Source organism: Drosophila sechellia, chromosome 2L (genome assembly GCF_004382195.2).
Source record: "Drosophila sechellia strain sech25 chromosome 2L, ASM438219v1, whole genome shotgun sequence".
NCBI classification, from domain to species: domain Eukaryota; kingdom Metazoa; phylum Arthropoda; class Insecta; order Diptera; family Drosophilidae; genus Drosophila; species Drosophila sechellia.
Window position 1 is genome coordinate 10112687 of NC_045949.1, and position 22764 is coordinate 10135450.

Sequence of the window (22764 nt, forward strand, 5' to 3'; positions counted from 1 at the left end):
TTGAATCATTCCAAACACCTAAAGATCCATAATTTAAGTTTATTTCAACGTAATGATATTACAATTAAATATATATATTAGTCTATGTGAATGCTTTTAAGAACCGCAGGACATGCAGGCGTCCTTATTTTCGAGCGAACAAACCATATCGGCCATTTTCCGTTCCCTATCCTCCTCGTACTTTTGGGGGCTTCCTTCGGCGGTGCCATTCTGGCCATTCATGCTCACTGCACCCTGCTTCTTGTTCACGGTGAACTGAATGGCATTCGCAGCTGGCTTGGTGCGCAGATAGTACATTCCGGTTTTAAGACCTGCTTTCCAGGAGTAAAAGTGTATGGAAGTCAGCTTTCCATAGTTTGGCTCGGCCACATGTATGTTGAACGACTGACTCTGATCTATGAACGCACCACGATCGGCGGCCATTTTAATCGTGGACTTGACTGAGATTTCCCACACCGTCTTATACAGATCTCGCACCTTCTGGGGGATGGTCTCAATGTTTTGAATCGATCCCCTGCTGGATATGATCTGGTTCTTCATGTCGTCGTCCCACAAGTCCAGCTCGGTTAGGTCGCGCAACAAATGATGGTTGACCACCTGGAATTCGCCGGACAGAACTCGCCGGGTGTATATGTTCGTGGTGTAGGGCTCGAAGGATTCATTGTTGCCCATTATCTGAGCCGTAGATGCAGTGGGCATGGGAGCAACGAGCAGGGAGTTCCGGACACCGTGCTTCTTAATGGACTCCTTCAATTTCTGCCAGTCCCACAGGTTCGTTGGCACCTTGTCCCACATGTCGTACTGCAAAATTCCTTTGCTCACCGGGCTGCCCTCGTAGGTTTCGTATGCACCTTCGGTCTGGGCCAGTTCGCAGCTGGCTTCCAAGGCGCCATAGTAAATGGTTTCGAATATCTGCTGATTCAAAAGACCGGCTTCTTCGCTTTCGTACGGGAAACGCATGAGAATCAAGGCATCAGCGAATCCCTGAATACCAATGCCCACGGGACGGTGCCTCAAATTGGACTTCCTTGCCTCCGGCAGGGGATAATAGTTGATATCAATTATCTTGTTTAGATTTTTGGTAACTATCTTGGTGACTTCCTTGAGCTTCTTAAAATCATACGTCTTCTCCGGCGTGACGAACATGTTGAGGGCGATGGAGGCCAAGTTGCAGACTGCAATCTCATCCGGTGAGGAATATTCAACGATTTCCGTGCACAAGTTGCTGCACTTGATGGTGCCCACATTCTGCTGGTTGCTCTTCCTGTTGCAAGCGTCCTTGAAGAGCATGTACGGATTTCCGGTCTCCACTTGCGCCTCAATGATGGCAAACCACAGGGATTGAGCCTTAACCGTTCGGTTGGCCCGACCCTCTTGCTCGTATTTCTCGTACAGCTTTTCGAATTCATCGCCCCACACTTCGTGGAGACCAGGACACTTGTGGGGGCACATGAGCGACCAATCACCGTTGGCCTCAACGCGTTTCATGAAGAGATCGGGTATCCACAGGGCGTAAAACAGATCGCGTGCGCGATTCTCTTCTTTGCCCGTGTTCTTCTTCAGTTCCAGGAACTCAAAGACATCCGAGTGCCAGGGTTCCAAATAAATGGCAAAGGCACCGGGACGCTTGCCGCCTCCCTGATCCACATAACGTGCCACATTATTGAAGACCCTCAGCATGGGAACCAACCCATTGGAAGTACCATTTGTGCCGCAAATCGAGGTGCCCTTTGCACGAATGCAATGCACGTTGAGTCCGATGCCACCGGCGGACTTGGAGATCATGGCGCATTGTTCCACAGACTTGAAAATGCCCTCGATGGAGTCGGCTGTCATGGTCAGAAGGAAACACGACGACAACTGCGGCCGGTTTGTGGCAGCGGCAAACAGTGTGGGCGATGCATGCGTGAAGTAGCGCTCCGACAGAAGATTATAGGTTTCCACGGCCGCATCGATATCCTCTCCATGGATTCCGATCGCAACGCGCATCAGCATATGCTGCGGTCGCTCTGCGATCTTTCCGTTTCTCTTGAGAAGATAGGAACGCTCCAGCGTCTTGAAGCCAAAATAGTTATAGCCAAAGTCACGATCATAGATTATGGACGAGTTCAGCCGTGTGGCGTTCTTCTTAACCACATTGTAGTGGAACTCAGATACCAAGGGCACTTTTTGATTCGTCTCCTTGTTCACGTGATTATACAGATCCTCGAAGACGTCTAGTAGGAATCATGATTGGATTAACTGAAGAACTCAGAAGACAAGCTGTGAACTTACCAGAAAAAGCCTTCTTGGTTTCCTTGTGCAAATTGGACACTGCAATGCGAGCAGCCAGGATGGCATAGTCCGGATGATTGCAGGTTAAACCAGCTGCAATTTCAGCAGCCAAATTGTCCAGTTCCTGGGTGGTCACGCCGCAGTACAGACCATTGATGACTTGCAGGGTGATAGTAACCTATAAAGATAAACCAAAATAACACATTAGGAAAACTGCTCAAATAATCTTCTGATTGCTGATTTCAAATGGTTTGTATTTATTTAGGTTTTCCCACATGAGTTTCACCAGGGGCGCTCGCACATTTTGTTGCAGATGAGATCGAACCCATATCACATATCACATATAAATACGCATCATACTTACTGAGTTGGAGTGAAATCTGTATGAAGAGCACCTTTAAACATTAGAAACAAACTTACAGGATCAACAAAATCCATGTTCAAGTTGTAGCAAAGCTTCTGGATTCTTGAGGTTATTTTATCGAAGTGTACCTCCTCCTGCCTGCCATCTGAAATAAAAATATTAAGAACAGCCATAACGATAAGGAATTGTAACCCACCTCTCTTAATAACATATAATTTTGAGGTTTTCATGGACTTGTTCTTCAACATATTGACTGCTTTATTTCACAGGAGGCGGAAAATTGATTGTTGCAAGCACAAAAAGGCGCCAAATTAATGTCATTATCAGTGTTACCGTGCGACATGTTGATCAAATGCCGCACTTTCAAAACGCATAATTTTGAAACGATCAAGAAACAAAATAATTTCGAACCGTTCCACTCAAATTTAAAAACAAATAATTTTAGATAATCAAATAAATATATAAATAACTGTTTGTATTAATACACGGGTGTTTTATTTAGTTTAGTGTTAATATAAATAATTAGTTGTATTTTTATTTATTTAGCTTTTTATAATTACATAAATATAACAGTTTTTGAAGAACATTTGAGTATGTGTTTTATAAACGGTCTCGGTAGATTGTTATCAATTATACAAGTGATTATAATATTTGTAAACATGTTGTTAATAAAATATGCAATTTCAAGTGTTTAATTTAATCTAAATGGCTGTGTCTAACTATTTTATTGACTTGCTGTCCAGATTGCTGTTGGAAAACACTAAAAAGATATATTACTATTAATAAATACATATGAAATGATAAGATATATACTTACAAAAAGTTATTTATTTTTTCGAGATCGTGTAATATATCATCTTGGTCCGAATTTAGATCATCTCGCTCCTTAAGGCTCTCCAGTAGTGTCACGTTCAGGTTTTCAATATACTCCTGGAGATTGTTGACCAATAGCTGGAGAGTCGGAACTTGGATTCCAGTGAGCAGCTGCCTCGAAATCCATCGATGGTTGGAGTTCATTTGTATGCCAACATCACACAGCATTGATCGAATTACGTCCACAATGGGAGTTACGCCATGTTTTCTTGCCTAGAAAAAGATAATTACCAAAAAAATTAAATTCATTTGTATAATAAATAAATAAATCCTGTGGAAAACACACCTTCACTTTCATCTGAGCTATTTCCTTCGATTGAGCTAGTGCTATTCTAACCTCTATTTGAAGTTTTGATTGATTCGCAAAGAAGAACAAGTTTTCATCCGACGGATAATCTGTTGTACCAATGGGATTGCCATTCATATGATTCATGCTTTTATCGTGGTTGATTTGGTTCTTTTGAAAGATTTTATCGTTTTCAAATTCCTTATTGCGTTTCGTTTCACAGGAATCGGATTGCTTGCGGTGTACACCACTTGATAGTTTTGGACACGTCTCAGAGTCGGAGCTATAACTTTCATTATCGGATCCGGTTAGAAATTCCTCCTTCTTGATATCTAAATATAAAATATAGTATTTAAGAAAATATAGAAATGCTGGAATATCTTTTGGGCTAACCATTATTTAATGAATCTTTATCTCCGATCGCCAATCTCTTGCGTATCTCATCTCGATTGAATCGCCGCTGTAATTGGAATATATATTTAACTAATGATATTATTATTCCGATTATATTGTACCTACCTTTTTCTCTATCTGTTTAACCTTTTTATAATGGTTTTGCAATGTTTCCACATCCATATCATTTGCAATCTTGTACGCATCAAATTGTTCTATAACAATATAAATAATAATATACTCGAGAATCTATAACAACTAATTCTTATTTGAAATTACCTAAAACCATGGTGGAACATTGATCTTTGGAGTACTTGATGGGATCTTCCAAGTACTGAGACCAGCGCGATTGATTTAAGTACTTCCGACTAGCCACCTTGTTATTGTCCTCGTCCAGATTCTGCTGGCTTCCACTTCCACCGATTTCCAAGCTGCTTAAGTTGGGTATTTCACCCTGATTTGGGTTCGGACTATCGTTTTTGTTCTTTTCCGGAACGGACGAGTATTGGTCAGCATCACAAATGATATATTTTCGTTGGCTATACGTTTTGTAGTCGAACGTGTCCGGTGGCAACTGACGTTCGTCATGCGACGGCTTTGGATGCTTCGTTTTCACGATCTGATGTCCGTATGGAGTGTTCTTCTTTTTATTTTTCCGAGTACTATTCCCGGACAATCGCGTCGAGGATGTTTGCTTAAGTGCCTCCGTTCCATTTGATAGTTCTGCATCGCAAATCTGTAAGTAACAATTATGCTTTTACATGCCTGATCTCTTTTATTATAAATATCTACATACATTATCTATATTTGATCCCTTTAACTCATCCGCTTCCTTCTTGTTTTTATATCCAGTGAGAAGTAGCTCGAATTCACGCTCCACTTCTCCGCCAAAATCCCCAACAATATCGATAGGGCTTTGGCCTTGCAACTGACCTTCGTATTTCGAATTAATTGTACATGACCAGGATGGAAACTCAGGATTGGTCGTATAATTCTGGCTTAGATTGTATATAAGGTCCGGTTTTTGCAAAGCTCGCTTGGAGTTTTCCGAAGTTGCACTATAGTTCTCATTTACAATATCCGGAATATTTTCCGATCTGTTAACTCTTTCCTCTTCTGGTATATATGTGTTTCCATTGTCGCAGTTACTTAAAATCGAGTCTTGGGCATTCTTAAAGGTTTCCGATCCCGATTCCTTGGACACCTTACTTGGAAAGGTGTTTGGTTGTTCATCTTCTCTATCGCTGTCGGTTAGATCGCTCTCATTGCACTCCATGTCGGAGTACTCTATGTAGTCATCGGAAAGGGTATGCGCGAACTTCTGAAATCCTGGGTAGTTGGGGTTGGTGATGCCCTTTGTTATATAGATATCCATTCTCGGCATGGGCATTGGAATAAGTTGTCTAGAAGAATATAGATTAGATGACTTAAATATTGATTACAACTACAGTGCAATCATAATAAAAATTTAATTTACTTATTCACATTAGCAATAAAATGGCTTAAGATTTTTTTTTTTTTTTTTTCTTATTTCCTTTTACTTGTAAAAGGACACCACTATCTCCACCTCACTATTTTCTTTATTTCAACTCATTTTCGTATTTATAAATCACGTTAAAAATGAATTAGGGATTTCACTTTATATGTATTTAAATGTTAGAGTGTCATTTACAAAACATGAATGAAATTACATTTTTTGTATTCTTAAAGTCGTGAAACAAGAATCAAGCCGAAAAAAGTTGGTGCAGGTGCAAATTTGTGTAACAGAATTATTTGAAGATAGTTAAAGTTACTTGCAATTATAAGTTCTTGTATTTGCTTTGTTTAAACGATTGTTTCGCCTGTTAACAACTAATATGTATTCCGTTTGCTTAAAATTTTAATTATTGAATCAATGAAGACTTACAAGGACTTTGGCCTTCCTGCATTCAGATGTAAAAATTACTCCCACACATATAAAGCAAATTACACGTTTGACGCATGCGCAAATCTTGGAATATAGTGTTGTTAACAATACTTAATATTATCACAAAATATTTAATTTACAGTAGAACAAAAAATTAATTCACAACGGATTTTTAACTATATATGCAAAAACTGAGTAGAAGAAAAAAACTTAAAAATCGAAGCTGAAAATGTCTATAAGTTTTACCATAACACAGAATTTTATTTTAATCTAAACTTATATTATTAATATTTAAGGAATAGGCTTAAAACTTTTTGCTATGTTTACTTCAAAGTTCTTAAAAAATCTCAAAAATTTATGAATACCTCTGATTCAATTTTTTGCACTCAGTATTTTTCTCATTTTGATATATGGTAACACTTAAGCACAATGTGATTTAAAAAACCATAACATTGTATATTTTAAAGTAATAGAAATCCGAACACAACTAGAAAAATGAAATAACCGTAGACATAACTAATAAGTGAATAATAATGATATTATTCAAAGGAATTCGGCGGGTTCAATCCCAGCTAAGAACGCCGGTTGATTTGGTGCTCATTCGGGTGAGGTTCTTGGCCATTACGCAACAAACCACTATAACAAACTATAACTTTCCCATCATTTTCAGTACTCCACTGCAGCAACGATAGCTTCCCAAGATAACAGAGATGTCATCCCAGCGGCACCAATATCCCAGGGAAAGGTCCAGCATTTACCCGATAGTCAAATTACCTGGATGCCTAGTCCGTACACCATGCCCGGGAAAACTCTTAGCCAGTACAAGAAGCTATCCAAGTTCCGGCTGACATGTAAGCGAGATGCTTAAACGTTGGCCAAATATCGACCATAGTTGTCTTTCGTTGCAGCGCTGGTGGTCATTACAACAATGGGCGGCTATGCCATGGCACCAGCCGCTTTCGATCCCACAACGTTTGCAATGTGCACCCTGGGCACTGGACTCGTTTCGGCTGCGGCGAATGCCATTAATCAGTATCATGAAGTTCCTTTCGACTCGCAGATGTCGAGGACGAAGAATCGGGTGCTCGTCACGGGGCAAATGACACCACTGCATGCCGTCACCTTCGCCGCGGTGTCGGCAACTGCCGGCTTGAGTATGCTGTACTTCGGAGTGAATGGTTTGACGGCGGCGCTGGGAGCGGGTAACCTGTTCCTCTACACCACGATATACACGCCCATGAAGCGTGTCAGCATAGTCAACACCTGGGTAGGCTCTATAGTGGGCGCCATTCCTCCGCTGATGGGATGGGCTGGTTGTGCCGGCACCCTGGACGCCGGCGCCATGATCCTAGCCGGGGTGCTGTACGCGTGGCAGTTCCCGCACTTCAACGCTCTGTCGTGGAACCTTCGGCCGGATTACTCCCGTGCCGGCTACCGAATGATGGCCGTTACCAATCCGGGACTTTGTCGCCGCACCGCGCTCCGATATTCGGTGGCTATTGTCGGACTTTCAGCGATGGCACCCGTACTGGACGTAACGAACTATTGGTTTGCTTTGGAAACACTACCTCTGAACGCGTACTTCGCCTACCTTGGTAAATATACTCATTAACCATGGAATCCTATGTGTTATGTCTAATACGTTCTGTTTGCTTGCAGCGTACAAGTTTTATGAAAAGTCAGATAGTGGGAGCTCGCGAAAGCTGTTCCGATTTTCCCTGATACACCTGCCCGCCCTGATGCTGCTATTTTTGGCCAATAAGAAGGAATGGTATTTCAGCAAACCCGCCGGTGAGGAGAACAAAAAGGAGTCCACGTACAGTGCGATAAAGCATTCTGCTAGCAGTCTTGGTAATGTCCTGCCCGTCGCCGTAGCCGAAGGACCCAGATAGAAATATTAACATTGATTTGATAAAATGTTAAGTATCGTGTGAAGTTTAAATATACTTAGTGTTCTGCAACTTGTAAAAACAGTCATTTAATATTAAGGAAACACGTACCTCTGTGCGACAAATATATGTTGCGCCTAATAAATGACACGACATCCTTGAAAAATATGCGATGTAACTAAACCTGCGCTCAATGCAAATAAATTTAAAATATAAAATTTGGCACAGAATTCTTCATCCGTATAGTAATTTAAATTATATGAATCTAAGTGTGACCTTATTATATTGTTCCTTAAGCAATAAAGTTCCACTTGTTTCATAAGGAAGGATTTCCGTTTAAGGGAACGGTATAAATTGTAAGTTCACATCCACCCCGATTCCAGCTGTTTCATATCACGCAACAGCTGATTTGAAAATTATTTTTTTTTTTTAATTGTAATAATCAAATTACCACCAAAGTCTTTATATTATAAGTCAGTTTTTCTAGAGAATTCAAAGCTTTCTCCTCTAAAGAACGAGATAAATTAAAAACTATTACAAGCAATTTGTTATTTATATAATGAAGTCAAAAATTTCTAGCTAAAAAATGAGTATAGCTGGTCGTTATCGATAACAGAAATACCAAAAAGTTGCCCCTATTTCAGTATATTTCACTGGTTCCTCTGCTGTATGCGTTGGTCTTACAAATAGAAAGAACTATATTTTGTATTGTGTTGCAATAGCCTTGATGTTTTATCACAGAATCACATTAGCATAATCACTGATTTATCGCGATGCCGAGATGAATCATGCAGCTAACGCGACTATCGCTGGAGCCCTCGTTTGGTAATTTGAACGGGAAACTAGATCAAATGAGCGAAAAATCTGTGGCGAACCACTGGAGTGAATTATTTTTAGTGAGTTGAACGTGGATTGTGACAATGAAAAATTGAGGAATAGTGTTTACATTCATTTTATAATTTATTTTACCAGTTATCTTTTTTATCGCGATAAAGGAGAGGTGTATGAAAGTTTCTTTACACAGTGCAAAACGAATATAAATTTCTAATTATGAATAATGTACCACATAAGTTTCGCCAAGTTTGTCGATTGTGCCTCACATTGGTTAACGAGTGCGATGTTGCAGTACTACAGATTTACGATAATTCGTCGCATAATAATAGTGCCCCAGACAGAATATCGGCCGATTTTCGTGGCGTCGCGAATCGTGCCAACTGCTTTTGCAGCGCTTTAAGCCCCAATCTGTGCAGTTGCATCGTTGATAACCCGCTATCAGCCAATAAAAATGAACGGCGCAACCAGGGAACACCCGTACCCGTGCCCATACCCATACCCGTTCCCGTGCCTGTGCCCGTTCCAAGCCAGCAGATCCAATCGCAAACCCAAGCACAAACCCTTCACCATCCCCAAAACCAAACTAAAATCCATTACACGCCAAGTGTGCCTTCTGCTGCGGACGCAAAGTCGAGTGAACGCGAACGCCAATGCCAATTGGAGTCGGACATCGCCGAGAGATCAACAGTATTCAAAAGTCAGTCATCGTCGGATCACGAACATATAGCATATAGCGGGGAGACGCCATCCCCCTCCGCATCGCTATCCCAATCCCAAACAAAATCGGAGCCAATGCGCGATGAGGAGGAACATCAGCATAATCATAATCAGCAGAGCGGACGCGAGGAGACAAGTGTGAATACAACAAAAATAAGCGGAACCGATAACTACGGCAAAGAGCACGGTCGGGATGATTCATCATCACCACATCTTACATTTCAGATATTCAACTGTCTCTCTATTAAGGTAAGCAGATTTCCATCCAACACATTTGCAAAGAAACGAATTTACATTAATTACGCACATACACCAGCATGCTCTTACCTGTGTGTGAGTTGGATATATCGCGTATATGTACACGATAATGCTCGCACACACGCGCACATTTGCGAGTACTTGCCGTGCGCTGGTGTGTGTTATCTATGTGATTACGACACCACACGTCAAAATAATAGGAAATGATTGGGCCGCTTTTATCCCATGGCCTATTAACAATCGGTATCAATTGTTTGGTATTTTTTCGATGAACCATTGCGAGGCATTGGCCCAGGCCCACGCACACCACGCCACACTCGTACATCAGTGTCCAGCGCACGAATGTAAATATTGCTATGTACATACGTGTGTGCATTTGCACGCATGGATGTATGTTAGAGACCTACATACATTAATCCACCAAAGAGATAACATTCGTTTCGATTGTTTAAGTGCGGATATACCGACGTACATACACCTTATATGGCCCCAATGTGTTTTTTTACATACTTCGAGTACTTTCATTTGTTATTATGTATATTTGTTGATTTGATAATTTGTTCTCTTAATGCATTTCATGAGCTTTAGTGCTTATTTCCGTAGATGATATCTTCGGAACATATGTTATTTGTATTAATCATTTTATAGGGCTGCTATTGAATTTACTCAATTAAAATCATATTTCACATAAGATTTACAGATGTAAAATTTGTATACAAAAGTTTTAATACAACTTACATTTATAATGATAAAATTGATTATAATACAAATAGTTTTAGCTTGAATTAATCAATTTCAAGGCAGCAAATGTTCTTCTTTTAGTTCCAAGTATAAACAGTCATCAATCCTATCGATCGATTTTGTTACCGCCTTACTCCTTAGTCATTGCATCATTCTCATTTCTAGCCAACTGAATATAGTGGATAGTACATTATAAAATACATTCATATTTCTTTCAGGCACTGCCTAACGATGGATTACCCAACGTGGTTTGTGGCGACTGCAGACAAAAATTGGATTCCTTCGAAAAATTTCGAACCATGGCGCACAACTCACAAATAGCTTTGAAAGAATTTTTAAATATATCCAAAAATCTGAGACCAGTAAGTATTGATTGGAAGGAACTTAGTTAGTCATACATGTTTAGCCATAATGATGAAGTAAACCATCTGAAACCTTTAATTAAAATGAATTACTACTCACGAACTATGTTTTTTGCAGGACCCAAATGATTTGGAAACCAAGCTCGATGCAATTTTAAAGGCTTCATCGGAGGCTATAGCGGCAAAGGCTCTGACGGAGTTAAGCACGTTCTCTAAAGTTAAGTACGACCACAGTAAATTAGATTCTAGCATCCAGCCCGGCTTGGAACGGAAAATCGAGATTAGCAATCAAGAAATGCCAGCACATAGCTTATATCCAAGTTTATTCAAATCAATTACTATGAAAAGCGATCAAAAGAGCAAAGCAATGTCTGGATCCTCACACAGTCAGTTTGATTCAAAACTGCAAAAGGATTCGGATATCGAGAAATATGAAAATCTGCAGCAGCAGCTTGAAACGGCTGCCGTTTTAATGGATATAAGCAAAAAAATAGTAATTTCCCCTCCATGTTCGAATCCGCAATCTCCGTGTTTTTCTGCAGCTGTAGATACAAGTATTAAAAGTTCTGTGATAAAATCAAAACGTCCATTAAACCAAAATGAAATTCAGGACGGTGTTGAAATTGACCTATCCGTCAAAAAACAAAAGAACGATTACTCTAATCAACGGAACGCGGCCCCAATACACCATTTTTGCCAAACTCCAATGCTTGATATTCAGTCACACTTAAGAAGTGAAGAGGATTTTCAAAACTACAGTATTACCATTAACCAAGTTGGTGGGTCCGACTTCAAATCAAAAGCACCCAAGGCGAGTACCGGCTCCTTGCTAGACTCTGGCGACAGCTCCGACTCTCACAAACTGGAGATGGACATCACGTCCTCCATAAATGATAGAAAGACTCCGGATAGCTTAAGCTCGGATCACGCCACAGATGCGGCAACTACTCAACTCTGGCAAGCACTGGCCAGATCAGCCGGTACGTATTATTACCCGTTCACTAGCCATTTAATAATATTAATAACTTTCCAATTTGACAGCTAAAAGCAAGGAGGAAAATCAGGCATCACAAATAATTCGCAATATGATGAGCCAGTCTTACGTGTTTCCGGTTCCGTCGTCAGTATCATTTACAAAAGTACCTGAAGAACCCATAGCACTATTAAAGGTAAACTATATCTGTTATTTCAAGTAGCACATAGCTATAGGAAAGTTTAATACTCTTTGTGCTCTTAGGATCTATCAGAGGCTCAATCCAGCAAATCAAAACCATGTAGAAGAAAACAAAGTTTTCCTACCAAAACTGATTGCATCGATGTAGTTAATGAGAATGTGACTGATACTTATACCACTTCAGAAGCAGCTCCGGATGATAAGAAAGATAAGAGGGTACGTTATCACAGTCATCCGCATTGGATCACATACTAATTATATCACTTCTTGGTTCAATTCCGATTTCGTAGAACATAAACCTTTTCAATGCCATACCTGGTGCTCAAAAAGATATGTCATGTTCGAATTGTGGCACCCTCACCACAACAATTTGGCGGCGAAGTGTTCGAGGAGAGATGGTGTGCAACGCCTGCGGATTGTACTTCAAGCTGCATGGGGTCAACAGGCCGCATTCAATGAGACGCGATACCATACACACCAGACGCAGGCGTCCGAAAGAATTGGAGCGATCTAAAAAGAGTGAGTGCGAATTCATCTATAATTTCACATTCGAAAGCTAATTGTTGTGTATCCTAACTATAAAAATAATTTGTTGAAAAGCATGTCAATATAAAGAATATTATATATAAAGGTTTTTAAATGTTGCTCTATGTTGCCTTACCATTGCTTTTGTTGGTAATTAATTAATGTAACTAGCAATAAAATTCAATTTTCTGTTAATATATCGAAATAATAACCGCATACCCACCCAAAATATTTTCTGGTTTGTCCAATCATATTTTATGATGTCATTATTGTAGATGGCATTGGACGTGCCTGTTAAGTCGTTAAACTGCTCAAGTTTGAATAAATATCTACTAGCCTTCATTATTAATTTTATGATTTATTTGCGAAAATTATTAATATTCACTTTCTGTTGCAGAACACAAACAAATGTCATCATGTTCTTCAATAGAACCAACGAAGCCGGATTTCTTGACGTCTAGGGAATCTCTAGCCATGTCTGGCCTTGTTTTAAATGTAAGTATCTGCACTTTAACTATTACTCTAAAGTCTTGATAAGTAGATTGAGCTACTAGATCTATTTGTATATACACATAAACTTTAATTTTTTAATATGTTTTTATTTTAGAAATTCAAAAAGGAAATTGATGATACCGAGACCGCAGCAGCACTTAAAGATATTTTATCAAGGCGTAAGAAGTCAAATTCTTTGCCGGCGTTTAATGATACCTGTGAAAGTGCGGATCTATCCGCACCGCTTAACCTTGTTTCCAGTGAAAATAATGCAAAGTTAACATAAAACGCCAAATATATTCCCCATACTCACTTTTCGAAAAAAAGAAGAACCTTTAACCCACATTTTGTTTATTTATGAGGTCGCGTAAGAGAGAAAAACAAATGGTATAGGATTAAAAATACGTATAGATTATTAATAAAATTTTCATTCTTTAAAACTAAATTTTATTCATTTGTATCTTTAAAAACTAATACCAAAATACTTATTAGTGTAAAAGAGGTATGAAAATTGAACCAGTATGTCAAAACTTTTAAATAATATCACACTAAATATAGACCTTAAGAGAGGACATCAATACTTAATGCAATTAAATTAAAAATAAAATTTATTATATTTATATTTATTAAAACCATTTTACAGTATTTTTAATTTTTTAATAACAAAAATCGCTTCTATTAAAATGAAAAGTTCAGTTTTAACAATGATTTTTCAGCTGTCTTTGCAATTGAACAACTTCTAAAGCTAAAAAATAATAATGTTTTAAATCTCTTGCCTATACGAAAATCATGTGATAATATAATAATCTCCACAAAACATTTTAATAGTAAAACTATGCAAAAAGCAATAATCACGCAATGCAAACTTTTCAAGGAAATATTTAAATTATATACAATTATAAGAAACTAAAAAACTTAATGCTGTTTCGAATCTACATAAATTGTCTAACTAAAATAAGGACTTCATAATAGGCTAAGATACAAAAAATATTACTCATTTATTTTTTCAAATAAAATACTCTATACAATTTTTAACAATCACAATAAAACTGGTTAATGTAAAATGATACGATCTGTGTTTTTTATAAAAATCTTTGCCTGTGGCATGGGATAAACAATCGGAAAATTTGGTTTCCTAATATAGAAAGTTCTTAAAAGTATTTGTTTAATATACTTAAGTATATTAATTCCCATAGCAAGGGACTTAAATTTTTACCGCGGACTGTTGAATATGAGATTGTGTAAGTGGAAACATGCTGTTAGAGTCCCGAACTATCGATAGAGTACAACAAACACTTCGCATCGATAGTCCCATCGTTTATTTTACATCACCAGGCGTTGTTTTGGTATCAGATCAGATCCATCTGTTATTGCCAGCCAGCAGCATGTTGGAGAACGGTTCGCACTTCTTCGAGGGCGTTGAGAAACTCCTCGAGATTTGGTTTGAGGAGAGCTCCAACGGTGACGATGATTTACGTAACATCAGCAGGTGAGTCCTTCAACAAGTGCGGAACCCAAATAGGCGACATGTCCTTTGTGCACAAGTGCATGCACAGTTACGTACATGTGTGCCGTTAAGTTTTCGTCCTGAAAATTAATGAAATGTATTTCTACATTGATAATTCTCTTTTTAATGCATAATTTAAAAACATAAAATGGTCCCTAAGTAATTAATTATGTTACAAATTAGTTTAAGGCTTATCAGATGCGGTACACGTGTAACTACCCAAACTCAGTTATGATTCTGAAGGTGTGCAAATTGAATTTGAAATTTCCAAAATTTACTTATTTAAGGAAATATCTTTTTAAACTGACAGGCTGTAGAATTTTGTAAATTCAATTAGAATTAAGATTTCAAAAATCTGTCTTAACCCTTGGCCTCATTGATAACGTGTTTTAATCCATCCCATTTCATTATCTCAAAATAAATTTTGGTCGAGGCATTGTGTACATGTTTATACAAAAAGCCTTGAACTTTATTTAATGAATGTAAATGTTGTTTTTCAGATCTGATTGGGAAAACGTGCTTAGCAATGTCAACTGTCAGATAATAAGCACATCCAAAAACGATATTATTGATGCTTTTGTGTTAAGGTATGCGAATATTTAAAACTAAACTTAATAAAATATTAATTATTTTAAATTTGTATTCGGTGCGAGCAGTGAGAGCAGTATGTTTGTTTCAAAGCGACGATGGATCCTTAAAACTTGTGGAACGACTACTCCATTGAAATGCCTGGGTCAGTTGCTCAAGCTGGCTGAGGCCAATGGATACAATGTGGTCGCAGACTTGTTCTACTCGCGAAAGAATTTCACTAGACCGGAGGCTCAGGTAAACAAATAAATTAATTGCATTTTAAATGATATTATATCATATATATTTAGATAACTCCCCATCAAGGGTTTACGGAAGAAGTTACCTATCTGGACTCCATTTTTCCCAACGGAAGATCCTATTGTCTGGGCTCCATGAACCTGGAGTGTTGGTATCTCTACACATTTAGTCGTTCTGATATAAAAATTTCGACCCAACTTATATCGGATGAGAAAAACGTTGACTCCGATCCAGATCAAACTATTGAAATATTAATGCAAGATCTAGATCCCGAAACCATGTCAATCTTCTATAAAAACAAGTTCAATGATGCTAATGGAGCTACTGTGGTATGAGGATATATTTTAAATGATTAAAACCAATACATATAGATTGTGATTTCAGAAATCTGGTATCGATACCATATTGCCGACAATGCATATTGATGACTTTTTGTTTGATCCTTGCGGCTACTCCATGAATGGAATCAACGATAAGGTAACAGAGAAAAATTCATTTTACAAGAACTATTGACATAAATTCTTTATAGGGGGAGTACATGACGATTCATATTACACCGGAGAATCAATTTTCGTATGTGAGCTTTGAAACCAATGTGGCATTAAGTAACTATCGTAAACTTATCAATCAAGTAATCAATACTTTCAAGCCGGGAAAGTTTATTGTAACCATCTTTGCCAATAAGGTAAGCTGTTGATCTAATTTTTGTATAATTATTTTAAATAATTTTCGAATATTGTGGAACAGTGCTCGTTGGCCTACGAAACCATGAAGGAACTAGAGGTGGAGTACTCACAGGGATCGCACTGGAAACGAACCGACATGCAATGTTGCAACTTTCCATCTTACAATCTTCTGTTTGCACAATATTCCCACAGTGAGAAGACTGGTGATAATTTATAAAATTCCAAAGTCAACAGCAATTGTGATTGTTTTGCGTATGTCTAACAAAACTTATTGTTCGTTCGTTATTAATTAATCAAAATAAAAGTCGAATAAATAAAATAATAAATACTACATTATACAAAAATCCCACGACTGTTGCTACATTTAAAGATTAACACACAATTACTTTTCAGATGGACTGTTAATATAAAATACTAAAATATACCAACACACTGGATAATTCGCAAATTCCAGATGTAGCAAATAATTATCGGATCTGAACAAGTGTCACAGCAAAAGTTCCATCTCTAGCAGTATTTGACAAGTCGGCCTAAAAGAAAAATAAAAATGAGTGCGATTTCTAATGAAGACATTATTTGGACCATAAAAAACGGAGAGATCGATGCGGTGCAAGCCGCTTTTCAGAATGATGTGCGTTGCTAATGCTCTCTTTATTTTTGGAATTAATTAATTAAATTTGTATGCAGGCACAAAAAGTGAATGAGGAAATCAAGGGCCGTTTTCCAGTGCACTATGCAGCAGATTTTGGACAACTGAATGTCTTGAAGTTTCTCATAAGTTTAGGAGCCGACATCAATGTAAGTAACTCACAATGCCGAATTACTCGGCCGTGAATCATTAATGTTTCGTCAGTTACTGGTTTCATATATTTGTGCACATATACACACGTCTGCTCCACCTACATTTGTTTTGTCATAGTCTCAAGCAAAACAAATGAACCAGGTGTGCACCCAAGATATGCCGGTCTTCGTATAATAATAGAACTTAATTGTAATTAACTGATATTTATTGCAGAAAAAGGACAAACATGGTATTACCCCCATTCTGGCTGCCATTTGGGAAGGACATACGAGCTGTGTTGAATTACTTCTGAAAGTGGTTCGTGTTTCCTTGTATCTACATATACGCCAAATTAACATGTTTCTACTGCAGGGCGCTGATAAAAATGGTTCTACTCCAGATGGGCAAAGCTACCTTGAGGCGGCGGAAAAAGACGAGATTAAGAAACTCCTTGCATAATATGTACATGTCATTTTAGGATACAAACCTTATGTTTCAGCATCAAGTACACTTTTAAATACAGTCGTGTATAGCTTTTAAAAACGTCAACTATTTATATCGATGTTTTGGAAAAACTGATACAGAAATATTCCACTTTTATATAAACAAAATATTGAGTATTTTATTATTTTTGAGTATGTATAATTTATTTAATATAGAAGCTTTCTTATTTAAGCGAAGTCAGCTGATATCAGCTGATCTTTGCCTTAAACACTGATATGGAATCTCCCATCTGGAATACCAGGAATATCGATAAGTATTAAAGTGCCGCCACTAGCTTAGAAAACGATATTTTATATTCTCAGCTGTTTCTAAAACCGCTGCGTAGAAATTCGCGCACAATGTTTCAACCAGAAAAACATGGGCTTGAGCCCGACTTTCAGCTTACTAAGTTTACCACCCACACCGGGTGAAGTTGCAAAATCCCCCAAAAAGTACTGGAGAAGTACCTAAGGGGAACAGAAATAGAAAATAAGAACAACGATGGATACCTTATCGGTGAGAGATAGTACTATCAGCAGATCTGGGGATTGTCCTAATGGGAAATCATATCATCACAGGCTCTGGAATGGACTGTGCAGTCATACCACTCAAGCGGCACAAGGAATATTTGCTTATTCAAACCGTTGACTTCTTCTATCCCATGGTCAATGATCCCGAATTACTGGGCCGTATTGCGCTAGCTAATGTCTTGAGTGATGTCTATGCGGTTGGGGTGACGCAGTTTGATACCGTGGAGATGATCGTCAGCACTTCCACGAGCTTCAGCGAAAAAGAACGCGACGTTGTTATTGGATTGGTGATGAAGGGTTTCCAAAACTCCCTGAAGGCAAATGGCTATCGTAATACCCCGCTGATTATTAGGCAATTGAAGATCAATCCCTGGTGCATTATTGGTGGCATAGCCACATCTGTCTGCCGCAGCGAGGAAATAATACTGTAAGTATTGGCTTGGGATGATATATTTTAATTTATTTAAAATATCGTGCCCATTTAGACCGTCGAACGCGCAGCCCGGCGATGTGTTGGTCCTCACGAAACCTTTGGGTGGCCAAATGGCGATGGATGCCCACCTTTGGCAGCTTAACCAGACCGAAAAGTACAAGAAGCTGCTTTCCGAATGTAGTGATGATGATATTAGAAAAACTTTTGAAATAGCTGTGAAATCGATGACCTATTTGAACAAAAATGGTTAGTACTTCCTTGGTATTCTTTGTTTTTATAACTAAATAATACCTATTTCAGCCGCCCTCTTAATGCACAAATATCAAGCGCACTGTGCCACTGATATCACCGGATTTGGTTTACTGGGTCACGCCAATAATCTAGTACAATTCCAAAAGGAAAAGGTCTTATTCCAGATTAACAAGTTGCCCATCATCAAAAATGTACTTAAATTCAGCACCTTGGTTGGCCAAAGCACAAAGTTTCGTTCTGGTAGATCGGTGGAAACCTCTGGTGGTCTTTTAATATGCCTTCCTGCTGATGCCGCTGATAAATTTTGCCGCGACTTTGAAGAAGCTACCAACGGAGAGCAGAAATCCTTTCAAATTGGACATGTTACAGCCGCAAATGAGTCTGACGCAGTTCTGTGCGAAGATGTAGAGTTTATCGAAGTTAGCCTGTAGATAAGTGGTGGTAATTAATTATTCAACTTATGAGGATTATTTCTTAAAGGCCTCTGGCTCGGAAATAGTCTGAACTTTATTGTACACGCGAGGTTTGCAATAATTTTGATGATTAACGAAACCATTTAATCGAGTTTGGTTATCGCGATAATAAAATCGACTGTCGATATACAAATCATCGATTCTTATCGGACTATGTATTCTAACTCGGTAGTTAACTCATATTTTAACTCTCACATCGCTTTGCACGTTTATATTTAATTTATGCAGACTTTTCCAGTATATGGCACCCATGGGCTACGATATACCAACAGTCACATCTGAACAAACATATGTTCGCGAGGCAGTTGTCCTTATTTGGTACTTTATACCGTTAGTAGCCTCCCCACGCGAAAAACACCCCTAACGTGAACCACTAAAGGACGGCAAAGGACACGGCCAAAGCCGAAATATTTGGATATCTGAATAGAATGCCAAGCATTCGGATTTTTGCTCTGAAATAAGCTGGCACAATAAAAAACCGCCCAATTCAGTGACTTTTGTTTCAAGTGAAAGTAGCCGTGAAAGTGTCGCAATCAACTCAATCCAATCCACAAAATGTTCAGGAGCAAAAATGAGGGGAACATTGTGTACAAGTGCACTGTGCGACTCCTCGACGACTCCGATGTCCTAGAGTGTGAATTTCAGGTTTGTGCTGTGCTCTTGAACTCTGTCAATGTTAACCTAATTGGACCGGTCATTGGATGAATCAGTTGGTGAACTCGAAAGGCACTGCTCATCTGCAATCGATGGAGTACTCCTTTCTATCCGAATTTGTGCTACGATTGAAGATAATGCTATTTTAGATAGCACAATATATTGTTAAATTTAATGGGATTCCCCGTCCTTACTTTTTCTTCAATTTGCGGGTGTCCCAAGTAAATGCATAAAAACATAGTAACTTATTTGTATATTTGGGTCCTTTGCGTTTGTGCTGTAAACAGATGGGTGGCTAACGCCCTTTCTGCTTGCCGGCAAAAATATTGATGTAGTAATCCCCAAAAAGTATGCTATTAAAGCTGAAAAAGGAAATCTTTAAAATTCGGGTTTAATTCGCTTACTTGATAGTTATATTTGAAACGAAGTTATATTTATTAAGCTTTGAAATTACTTTTAGCCAACTGGTATTAAACTGCAGAAAACTTTGTGGTTGTTTCTATGTAGTTTTAACCCCCATTTCACTTCCTTGAGGGTGTAAACAAGTCATACAAATTACCATTTTTTGGGAGGTGATAGTATTTGGAAAGTATTCTATTTGATAGTATTTGGAAATTTGGAAAAATTAGTAGAAAAGACTAAATACTAGGACATATTTAACCTTTAAAATATGTAAACATTATAAGGATTTGTTTAACAAAGTATAATATCAAAATATCACATATTTTACAGCCTTTCCATAAGGGAATATACCTTTTGGAGTACTTGTGCGGTGAGTTGGAGATCAAGGAGAAGGATTACTTCGGCTTGCGATATGTTGACTCCTCCAAACAGAGGGTAAGTATAAATATATATAATATCAACATTTGTCTAATTTACATAAACGTTTGTGAATAAATTTGAAACAGCACTGGCTGGACCTGTCCAAATCCATAATTAAGCAATGCAAAGGTGAGCAATGATTAAAAACTTATAAGCTTTATAAACTAAAACTTGTATCTTGACTTCAGAAATGGATCCACTATTATTTTCGCTGAGAGTGAAGTTCTACCCTGCGGATCCATTTCGACTGACCGGAAATGCACGGATTATGCTATACCAGCAGTTAAAGAGGGACCTTCGACATGGTCGCTTGTACTGCTCCTTGGGCGAGGCGGCTGCACTGGGCGCTCTAATAGTTCAAGGTAGAGATTAACCCCATTTTTAATGGATTAACTTGCTATATACTATACTATTTCCTGTGCAGAGGAGCTGGGCGACTATAACGAAGACGTGCATGTGGGCAGTTACGTATCTTCCATAGAATTAGCGCTGCGGCAGACGGAGTGTCTGGAGAAGAAGATAATCGAGCTGCATAAGAAGCGTGAGCCCGGACAGAATCTCTCCCTGGCCATGGATGAGTTCCTGGGCATTGCCCGCGGCCTGGAGACCTACGGCATAGATCCGCATCCTGTCAAGGATCACCGCGGATCGCAGCAGTACGTCGGCATAAATAATACGGGTATCAGCACATTCGTGGCCGGCAAAAGATCTCAACATTTTCGCTGGAACGAAATACACAAAATCAATTTCGAGGGCAAAATGTTTATAGCGCATCTCAGCTATACGGACGCTAGTCGTGAACCAGTAAGTTGTCACCATGAATCCATGAAAAATGATTGCTCATTTTGTATATTCCAGAAAAAGCATACTGTTGGCTTCAAGTGTCCAACTGGCGCAGCTTGTCGATACTTGTGGCGATGTGCCATTGAACAAATGCTGTTCTTTACGTGAGAATATATATATGAATCAATACAGATTCAAATGAACTTAGTAGCTTCATTTGCAGATTACCCAATAGCCAAAGTGCAGCTGTGATTTCGGGAGGAGGATTTTTCTCCTGGGGCACAAAATTCCGATACACAGGAAGAACTGAGCGTGAAATTTTGACTGAAAACATAAATGCGTTGCGGGAACAAAAGAATAACTCGAACTCGAGCAAGCGAAAGGCGAGCAGTGTGCCAGCCACGCCGTCCAGTCCACAAGGGGATTTAGCACAGATAAGTAAGTTCTTTCTAGTTAAATTGGGTATTTGCCACTCACTTTGCTTATATATTGAAGAATATAAACGAATATGTCTGCAGAAATCGCGTTCATATGCTAAGTTATCATTCATTATTATTAATTTTTTCAGGATACAGCAGCTTGCCGAGATCCACGATGTCGGAGCCTTTGGGCTACGGCATGCCAAATGGCCATTTCTACGGGCACGACCATGGGATGAGCGAGGCCAATGGGGGCATACAAATCTCCAGCCTGGAGCCGGTCTGCGAGGAGGCACGCCTGCGATCGTCGAACATAGATGAGGTCAACTATCTGGCCACCCAGATCGGTGGCTATGCCTACCGGGACTCCGTCGAGCATTCTTCCACTGAGAGCGGGCTGACCGTAAATGGTTACGATCATCCGAGGAATCACAATGAGTCCAGACAGCACGGCTCCTACTCGCCCAATCTCTACTACGGACAGTCGGATGGCGCCGTGAACTCCAGTTCGCCAGCCGATAGCTTCCTGCACGCGGATCCATCCACGCGGAAGGTGAAGAAGTTCCGCAAATTCCACCTACTGCACGCCTTCGTTCCGTCCGTAATTTTTGTGGCATTTGCGATGGCCGGAACGGCCGTGTTCATCATGGAATCCGAGTCGGAGGCCTTTGAGCAGCTACGCAACTCACCCGAAATGCTTTGTCTGCGCTATCAGTACTATCAGCCGCTGAAGGAGTTCGTTCTGGAGAAGTTGGGTCGAAGTGGGAAGTAGGAGTTCCTACCTACGGAAGATCTAACTACCTATGGTCCCAGTTACTCCAGCTGCATCTGGTATTTTAATAGTGAACCTAAGGCAATTCATTAATATTTATGCTATAATGATTCCATATTAAAACCAAAGCCTGAAATTTAATTTTAACATTAATACACTTTGTTTTTGGGTGAATATTGGGTGAATATTGGAATATTGGTTTTTGAAAAATCATTTGGAAAAGAACAACTAGAGCTCCTAATTTAAGAATGAG

At 39.0% G+C, this 22764-nt stretch overlaps 8 protein-coding genes across 11 annotated transcripts; 6 read left to right on the forward strand and 2 right to left on the reverse strand.

The window, feature by feature from the left end:
* Nucleotides 1–19: 19 nt before the first annotated feature.
* On the reverse strand, nucleotides 20–2950 carry LOC6611964 (ribonucleoside-diphosphate reductase large subunit). The gene is made up of 4 exons (XM_002036445.2): nucleotides 2835–2950; nucleotides 2695–2783; nucleotides 2275–2452; nucleotides 20–2216 (listed from the first exon to the last, which is right to left on the reverse strand). Exons 1-4 carry the CDS (start codon nucleotides 2884–2886, stop codon nucleotides 97–99), a joined length of 2439 nt encoding a protein of 812 aa, XP_002036481.1. The 5' UTR covers nucleotides 2887–2950; the 3' UTR covers nucleotides 20–96.
* A 207-nt stretch (nucleotides 2951–3157) lies between these two features.
* On the reverse strand, nucleotides 3158–6165 carry LOC6611965 (schwannomin-interacting protein 1 homolog). 3 transcript variants are annotated; one of them, XM_032727279.1, is made up of 8 exons: nucleotides 6097–6165; nucleotides 4987–5593; nucleotides 4470–4926; nucleotides 4317–4405; nucleotides 4191–4257; nucleotides 3798–4129; nucleotides 3456–3724; nucleotides 3158–3398 (listed from the first exon to the last, which is right to left on the reverse strand). In XM_032727279.1, the coding sequence occupies exons 2-8, from the start codon at nucleotides 5578–5580 to the stop codon at nucleotides 3335–3337; spliced, it is 1872 nt and encodes a 623-aa protein (XP_032583170.1). In that variant the 5' UTR covers nucleotides 5581–5593; nucleotides 6097–6165; the 3' UTR covers nucleotides 3158–3334. The 3 variants fall into 3 exon arrangements, with proteins under 3 accessions (XP_032583170.1, XP_002036482.2, XP_032583171.1); XM_002036446.2 differs by lacking the exon at nucleotides 6097–6165 and adding an exon at nucleotides 5988–6078; XM_032727280.1 differs by lacking the exon at nucleotides 6097–6165 and adding an exon at nucleotides 5984–6058.
* A 342-nt stretch (nucleotides 6166–6507) lies between these two features.
* LOC116803576 (protoheme IX farnesyltransferase, mitochondrial) lies at nucleotides 6508–8153 on the forward strand. Its single transcript, XM_032727452.1, has 4 exons — nucleotides 6508–6701; nucleotides 6767–6947; nucleotides 7005–7691; nucleotides 7756–8153. Exons 1-4 carry the CDS (start codon nucleotides 6630–6632, stop codon nucleotides 7986–7988), a joined length of 1173 nt encoding a protein of 390 aa, XP_032583343.1. The 5' UTR covers nucleotides 6508–6629; the 3' UTR covers nucleotides 7989–8153.
* A 504-nt stretch (nucleotides 8154–8657) lies between these two features.
* On the forward strand, nucleotides 8658–14152 carry LOC6611966. The gene is made up of 9 exons (XM_002036447.2): nucleotides 8658–8881; nucleotides 8958–9785; nucleotides 10754–10897; nucleotides 11016–11877; nucleotides 11939–12066; nucleotides 12135–12287; nucleotides 12362–12590; nucleotides 12994–13091; nucleotides 13204–14152. Exons 2-9 carry the CDS (start codon nucleotides 9036–9038, stop codon nucleotides 13372–13374), a joined length of 2535 nt encoding a protein of 844 aa, XP_002036483.1. The 5' UTR covers nucleotides 8658–8881; nucleotides 8958–9035; the 3' UTR covers nucleotides 13375–14152.
* Nucleotides 14153–14430: 278 nt separating this feature from the next.
* On the forward strand, nucleotides 14431–16435 carry LOC6611967 (S-adenosylmethionine decarboxylase proenzyme). Its single transcript, XM_002036448.2, has 7 exons — nucleotides 14431–14577; nucleotides 15096–15182; nucleotides 15252–15420; nucleotides 15474–15752; nucleotides 15808–15900; nucleotides 15953–16108; nucleotides 16171–16435. Exons 1-7 carry the CDS (start codon nucleotides 14474–14476, stop codon nucleotides 16324–16326), a joined length of 1044 nt encoding a protein of 347 aa, XP_002036484.1. The 5' UTR covers nucleotides 14431–14473; the 3' UTR covers nucleotides 16327–16435.
* On the forward strand, nucleotides 16369–17439 carry LOC6611968 (myotrophin). The gene is made up of 4 exons (XM_002036449.2): nucleotides 16369–16740; nucleotides 16797–16907; nucleotides 17125–17208; nucleotides 17263–17439. Exons 1-4 carry the CDS (start codon nucleotides 16657–16659, stop codon nucleotides 17347–17349), a joined length of 366 nt encoding a protein of 121 aa, XP_002036485.1. The 5' UTR covers nucleotides 16369–16656; the 3' UTR covers nucleotides 17350–17439.
* Nucleotides 17440–17676: 237 nt separating this feature from the next.
* LOC6611969 (selenide, water dikinase 2) lies at nucleotides 17677–19194 on the forward strand. The gene is made up of 4 exons (XM_002036450.2): nucleotides 17677–17889; nucleotides 17952–18330; nucleotides 18389–18582; nucleotides 18637–19194. Exons 1-4 carry the CDS (start codon nucleotides 17733–17735, stop codon nucleotides 19017–19019), a joined length of 1113 nt encoding a protein of 370 aa, XP_002036486.2. The 5' UTR covers nucleotides 17677–17732; the 3' UTR covers nucleotides 19020–19194.
* Nucleotides 19138–22664, forward strand: LOC6611970 (FERM domain-containing protein 5). Of its 2 annotated transcripts, none has more exons than XM_002036451.2 (9): nucleotides 19138–19229; nucleotides 19300–19706; nucleotides 20448–20552; nucleotides 20624–20666; nucleotides 20726–20899; nucleotides 20962–21341; nucleotides 21396–21484; nucleotides 21544–21758; nucleotides 21889–22664. In XM_002036451.2, exons 2-9 carry the CDS (start codon nucleotides 19617–19619, stop codon nucleotides 22509–22511), a joined length of 1719 nt encoding a protein of 572 aa, XP_002036487.1. In that variant the 5' UTR covers nucleotides 19138–19229; nucleotides 19300–19616; the 3' UTR covers nucleotides 22512–22664. The 2 variants fall into 2 exon arrangements, with proteins under 2 accessions (XP_002036487.1, XP_032583342.1); XM_032727451.1 differs by having other exon boundaries at nucleotides 19144–19229; nucleotides 19290–19706.
* Nucleotides 22665–22764: the final 100 nt, after the last annotated feature.

What these genes read in the sequence shown, in the direction of transcription:
- LOC6611967 (XM_002036448.2), top strand. Translation starts at nt 14,474, where the DNA reads ATGTTGGAGAACGGTTCGCACTTCTTCGAGGGCGTTGAGAAACTCCTC. An exon ending in ATTGATGCTTTTGTGTTAAG is followed by an intron (nt 15,183 to 15,251) that starts GTATGCGAATAT and finishes CGGTGCGAGCAG; the next exon opens with TGAGAGCAGTATGTTTGTTT. An exon ending in ATGCTAATGGAGCTACTGTG is followed by an intron (nt 15,753 to 15,807) that starts GTATGAGGATAT and finishes TTGTGATTTCAG; the next exon opens with AAATCTGGTATCGATACCAT.
- LOC116803576 (XM_032727452.1), top strand. Translation starts at nt 6,630, where the DNA reads ATGATATTATTCAAAGGAATTCGGCGGGTTCAATCCCAGCTAAGAACG. An exon ending in TTGATTTGGTGCTCATTCGG is followed by an intron (nt 6,702 to 6,766) that starts GTGAGGTTCTTG and finishes CATCATTTTCAG; the next exon opens with TACTCCACTGCAGCAACGAT. An exon ending in CGCGTACTTCGCCTACCTTG is followed by an intron (nt 7,692 to 7,755) that starts GTAAATATACTC and finishes GTTTGCTTGCAG; the next exon opens with CGTACAAGTTTTATGAAAAG.
- LOC6611965 (XM_032727279.1), bottom strand. Translation starts at nt 5,580, where the DNA reads ATGCCCATGCCGAGAATGGATATCTATATAACAAAGGGCATCACCAAC. An exon ending in TTAAACAGATAGAGAAAAAG is followed by an intron (nt 4,258 to 4,316) that starts GTAGGTACAATA and finishes TTCCAATTACAG; the next exon opens with CGGCGATTCAATCGAGATGA. An exon ending in GAAAAAATAAATAACTTTTT is followed by an intron (nt 3,399 to 3,455) that starts GTAAGTATATAT and finishes ATATCTTTTTAG; the next exon opens with TGTTTTCCAACAGCAATCTG.
- LOC6611966 (XM_002036447.2), top strand. Translation starts at nt 9,036, where the DNA reads ATGAATAATGTACCACATAAGTTTCGCCAAGTTTGTCGATTGTGCCTC. An exon ending in TCAACTGTCTCTCTATTAAG is followed by an intron (nt 9,786 to 10,753) that starts GTAAGCAGATTT and finishes TATTTCTTTCAG; the next exon opens with GCACTGCCTAACGATGGATT. An exon ending in AGCACTGGCCAGATCAGCCG is followed by an intron (nt 11,878 to 11,938) that starts GTACGTATTATT and finishes CCAATTTGACAG; the next exon opens with CTAAAAGCAAGGAGGAAAAT.
- LOC6611964 (XM_002036445.2), bottom strand. Translation starts at nt 2,886, where the DNA reads ATGTTGAAGAACAAGTCCATGAAAACCTCAAAATTATATGTTATTAAG. An exon ending in ATTATATGTTATTAAGAGAG is followed by an intron (nt 2,784 to 2,834) that starts GTGGGTTACAAT and finishes TTTTTATTTCAG; the next exon opens with ATGGCAGGCAGGAGGAGGTA. An exon ending in ACATGGATTTTGTTGATCCT is followed by an intron (nt 2,453 to 2,694) that starts GTAAGTTTGTTT and finishes TTATCTTTATAG; the next exon opens with GTTACTATCACCCTGCAAGT.
- LOC6611968 (XM_002036449.2), top strand. Translation starts at nt 16,657, where the DNA reads ATGAGTGCGATTTCTAATGAAGACATTATTTGGACCATAAAAAACGGA. An exon ending in AAGCCGCTTTTCAGAATGAT is followed by an intron (nt 16,741 to 16,796) that starts GTGCGTTGCTAA and finishes ATTTGTATGCAG; the next exon opens with GCACAAAAAGTGAATGAGGA. An exon ending in GTTTAGGAGCCGACATCAAT is followed by an intron (nt 16,908 to 17,124) that starts GTAAGTAACTCA and finishes TATTTATTGCAG; the next exon opens with AAAAAGGACAAACATGGTAT.
- LOC6611970 (XM_002036451.2), top strand. Translation starts at nt 19,617, where the DNA reads ATGTTCAGGAGCAAAAATGAGGGGAACATTGTGTACAAGTGCACTGTG. An exon ending in TTGACTCCTCCAAACAGAGG is followed by an intron (nt 20,553 to 20,623) that starts GTAAGTATAAAT and finishes AATTTGAAACAG; the next exon opens with CACTGGCTGGACCTGTCCAA. An exon ending in GGGCGCTCTAATAGTTCAAG is followed by an intron (nt 20,900 to 20,961) that starts GTAGAGATTAAC and finishes TTTCCTGTGCAG; the next exon opens with AGGAGCTGGGCGACTATAAC.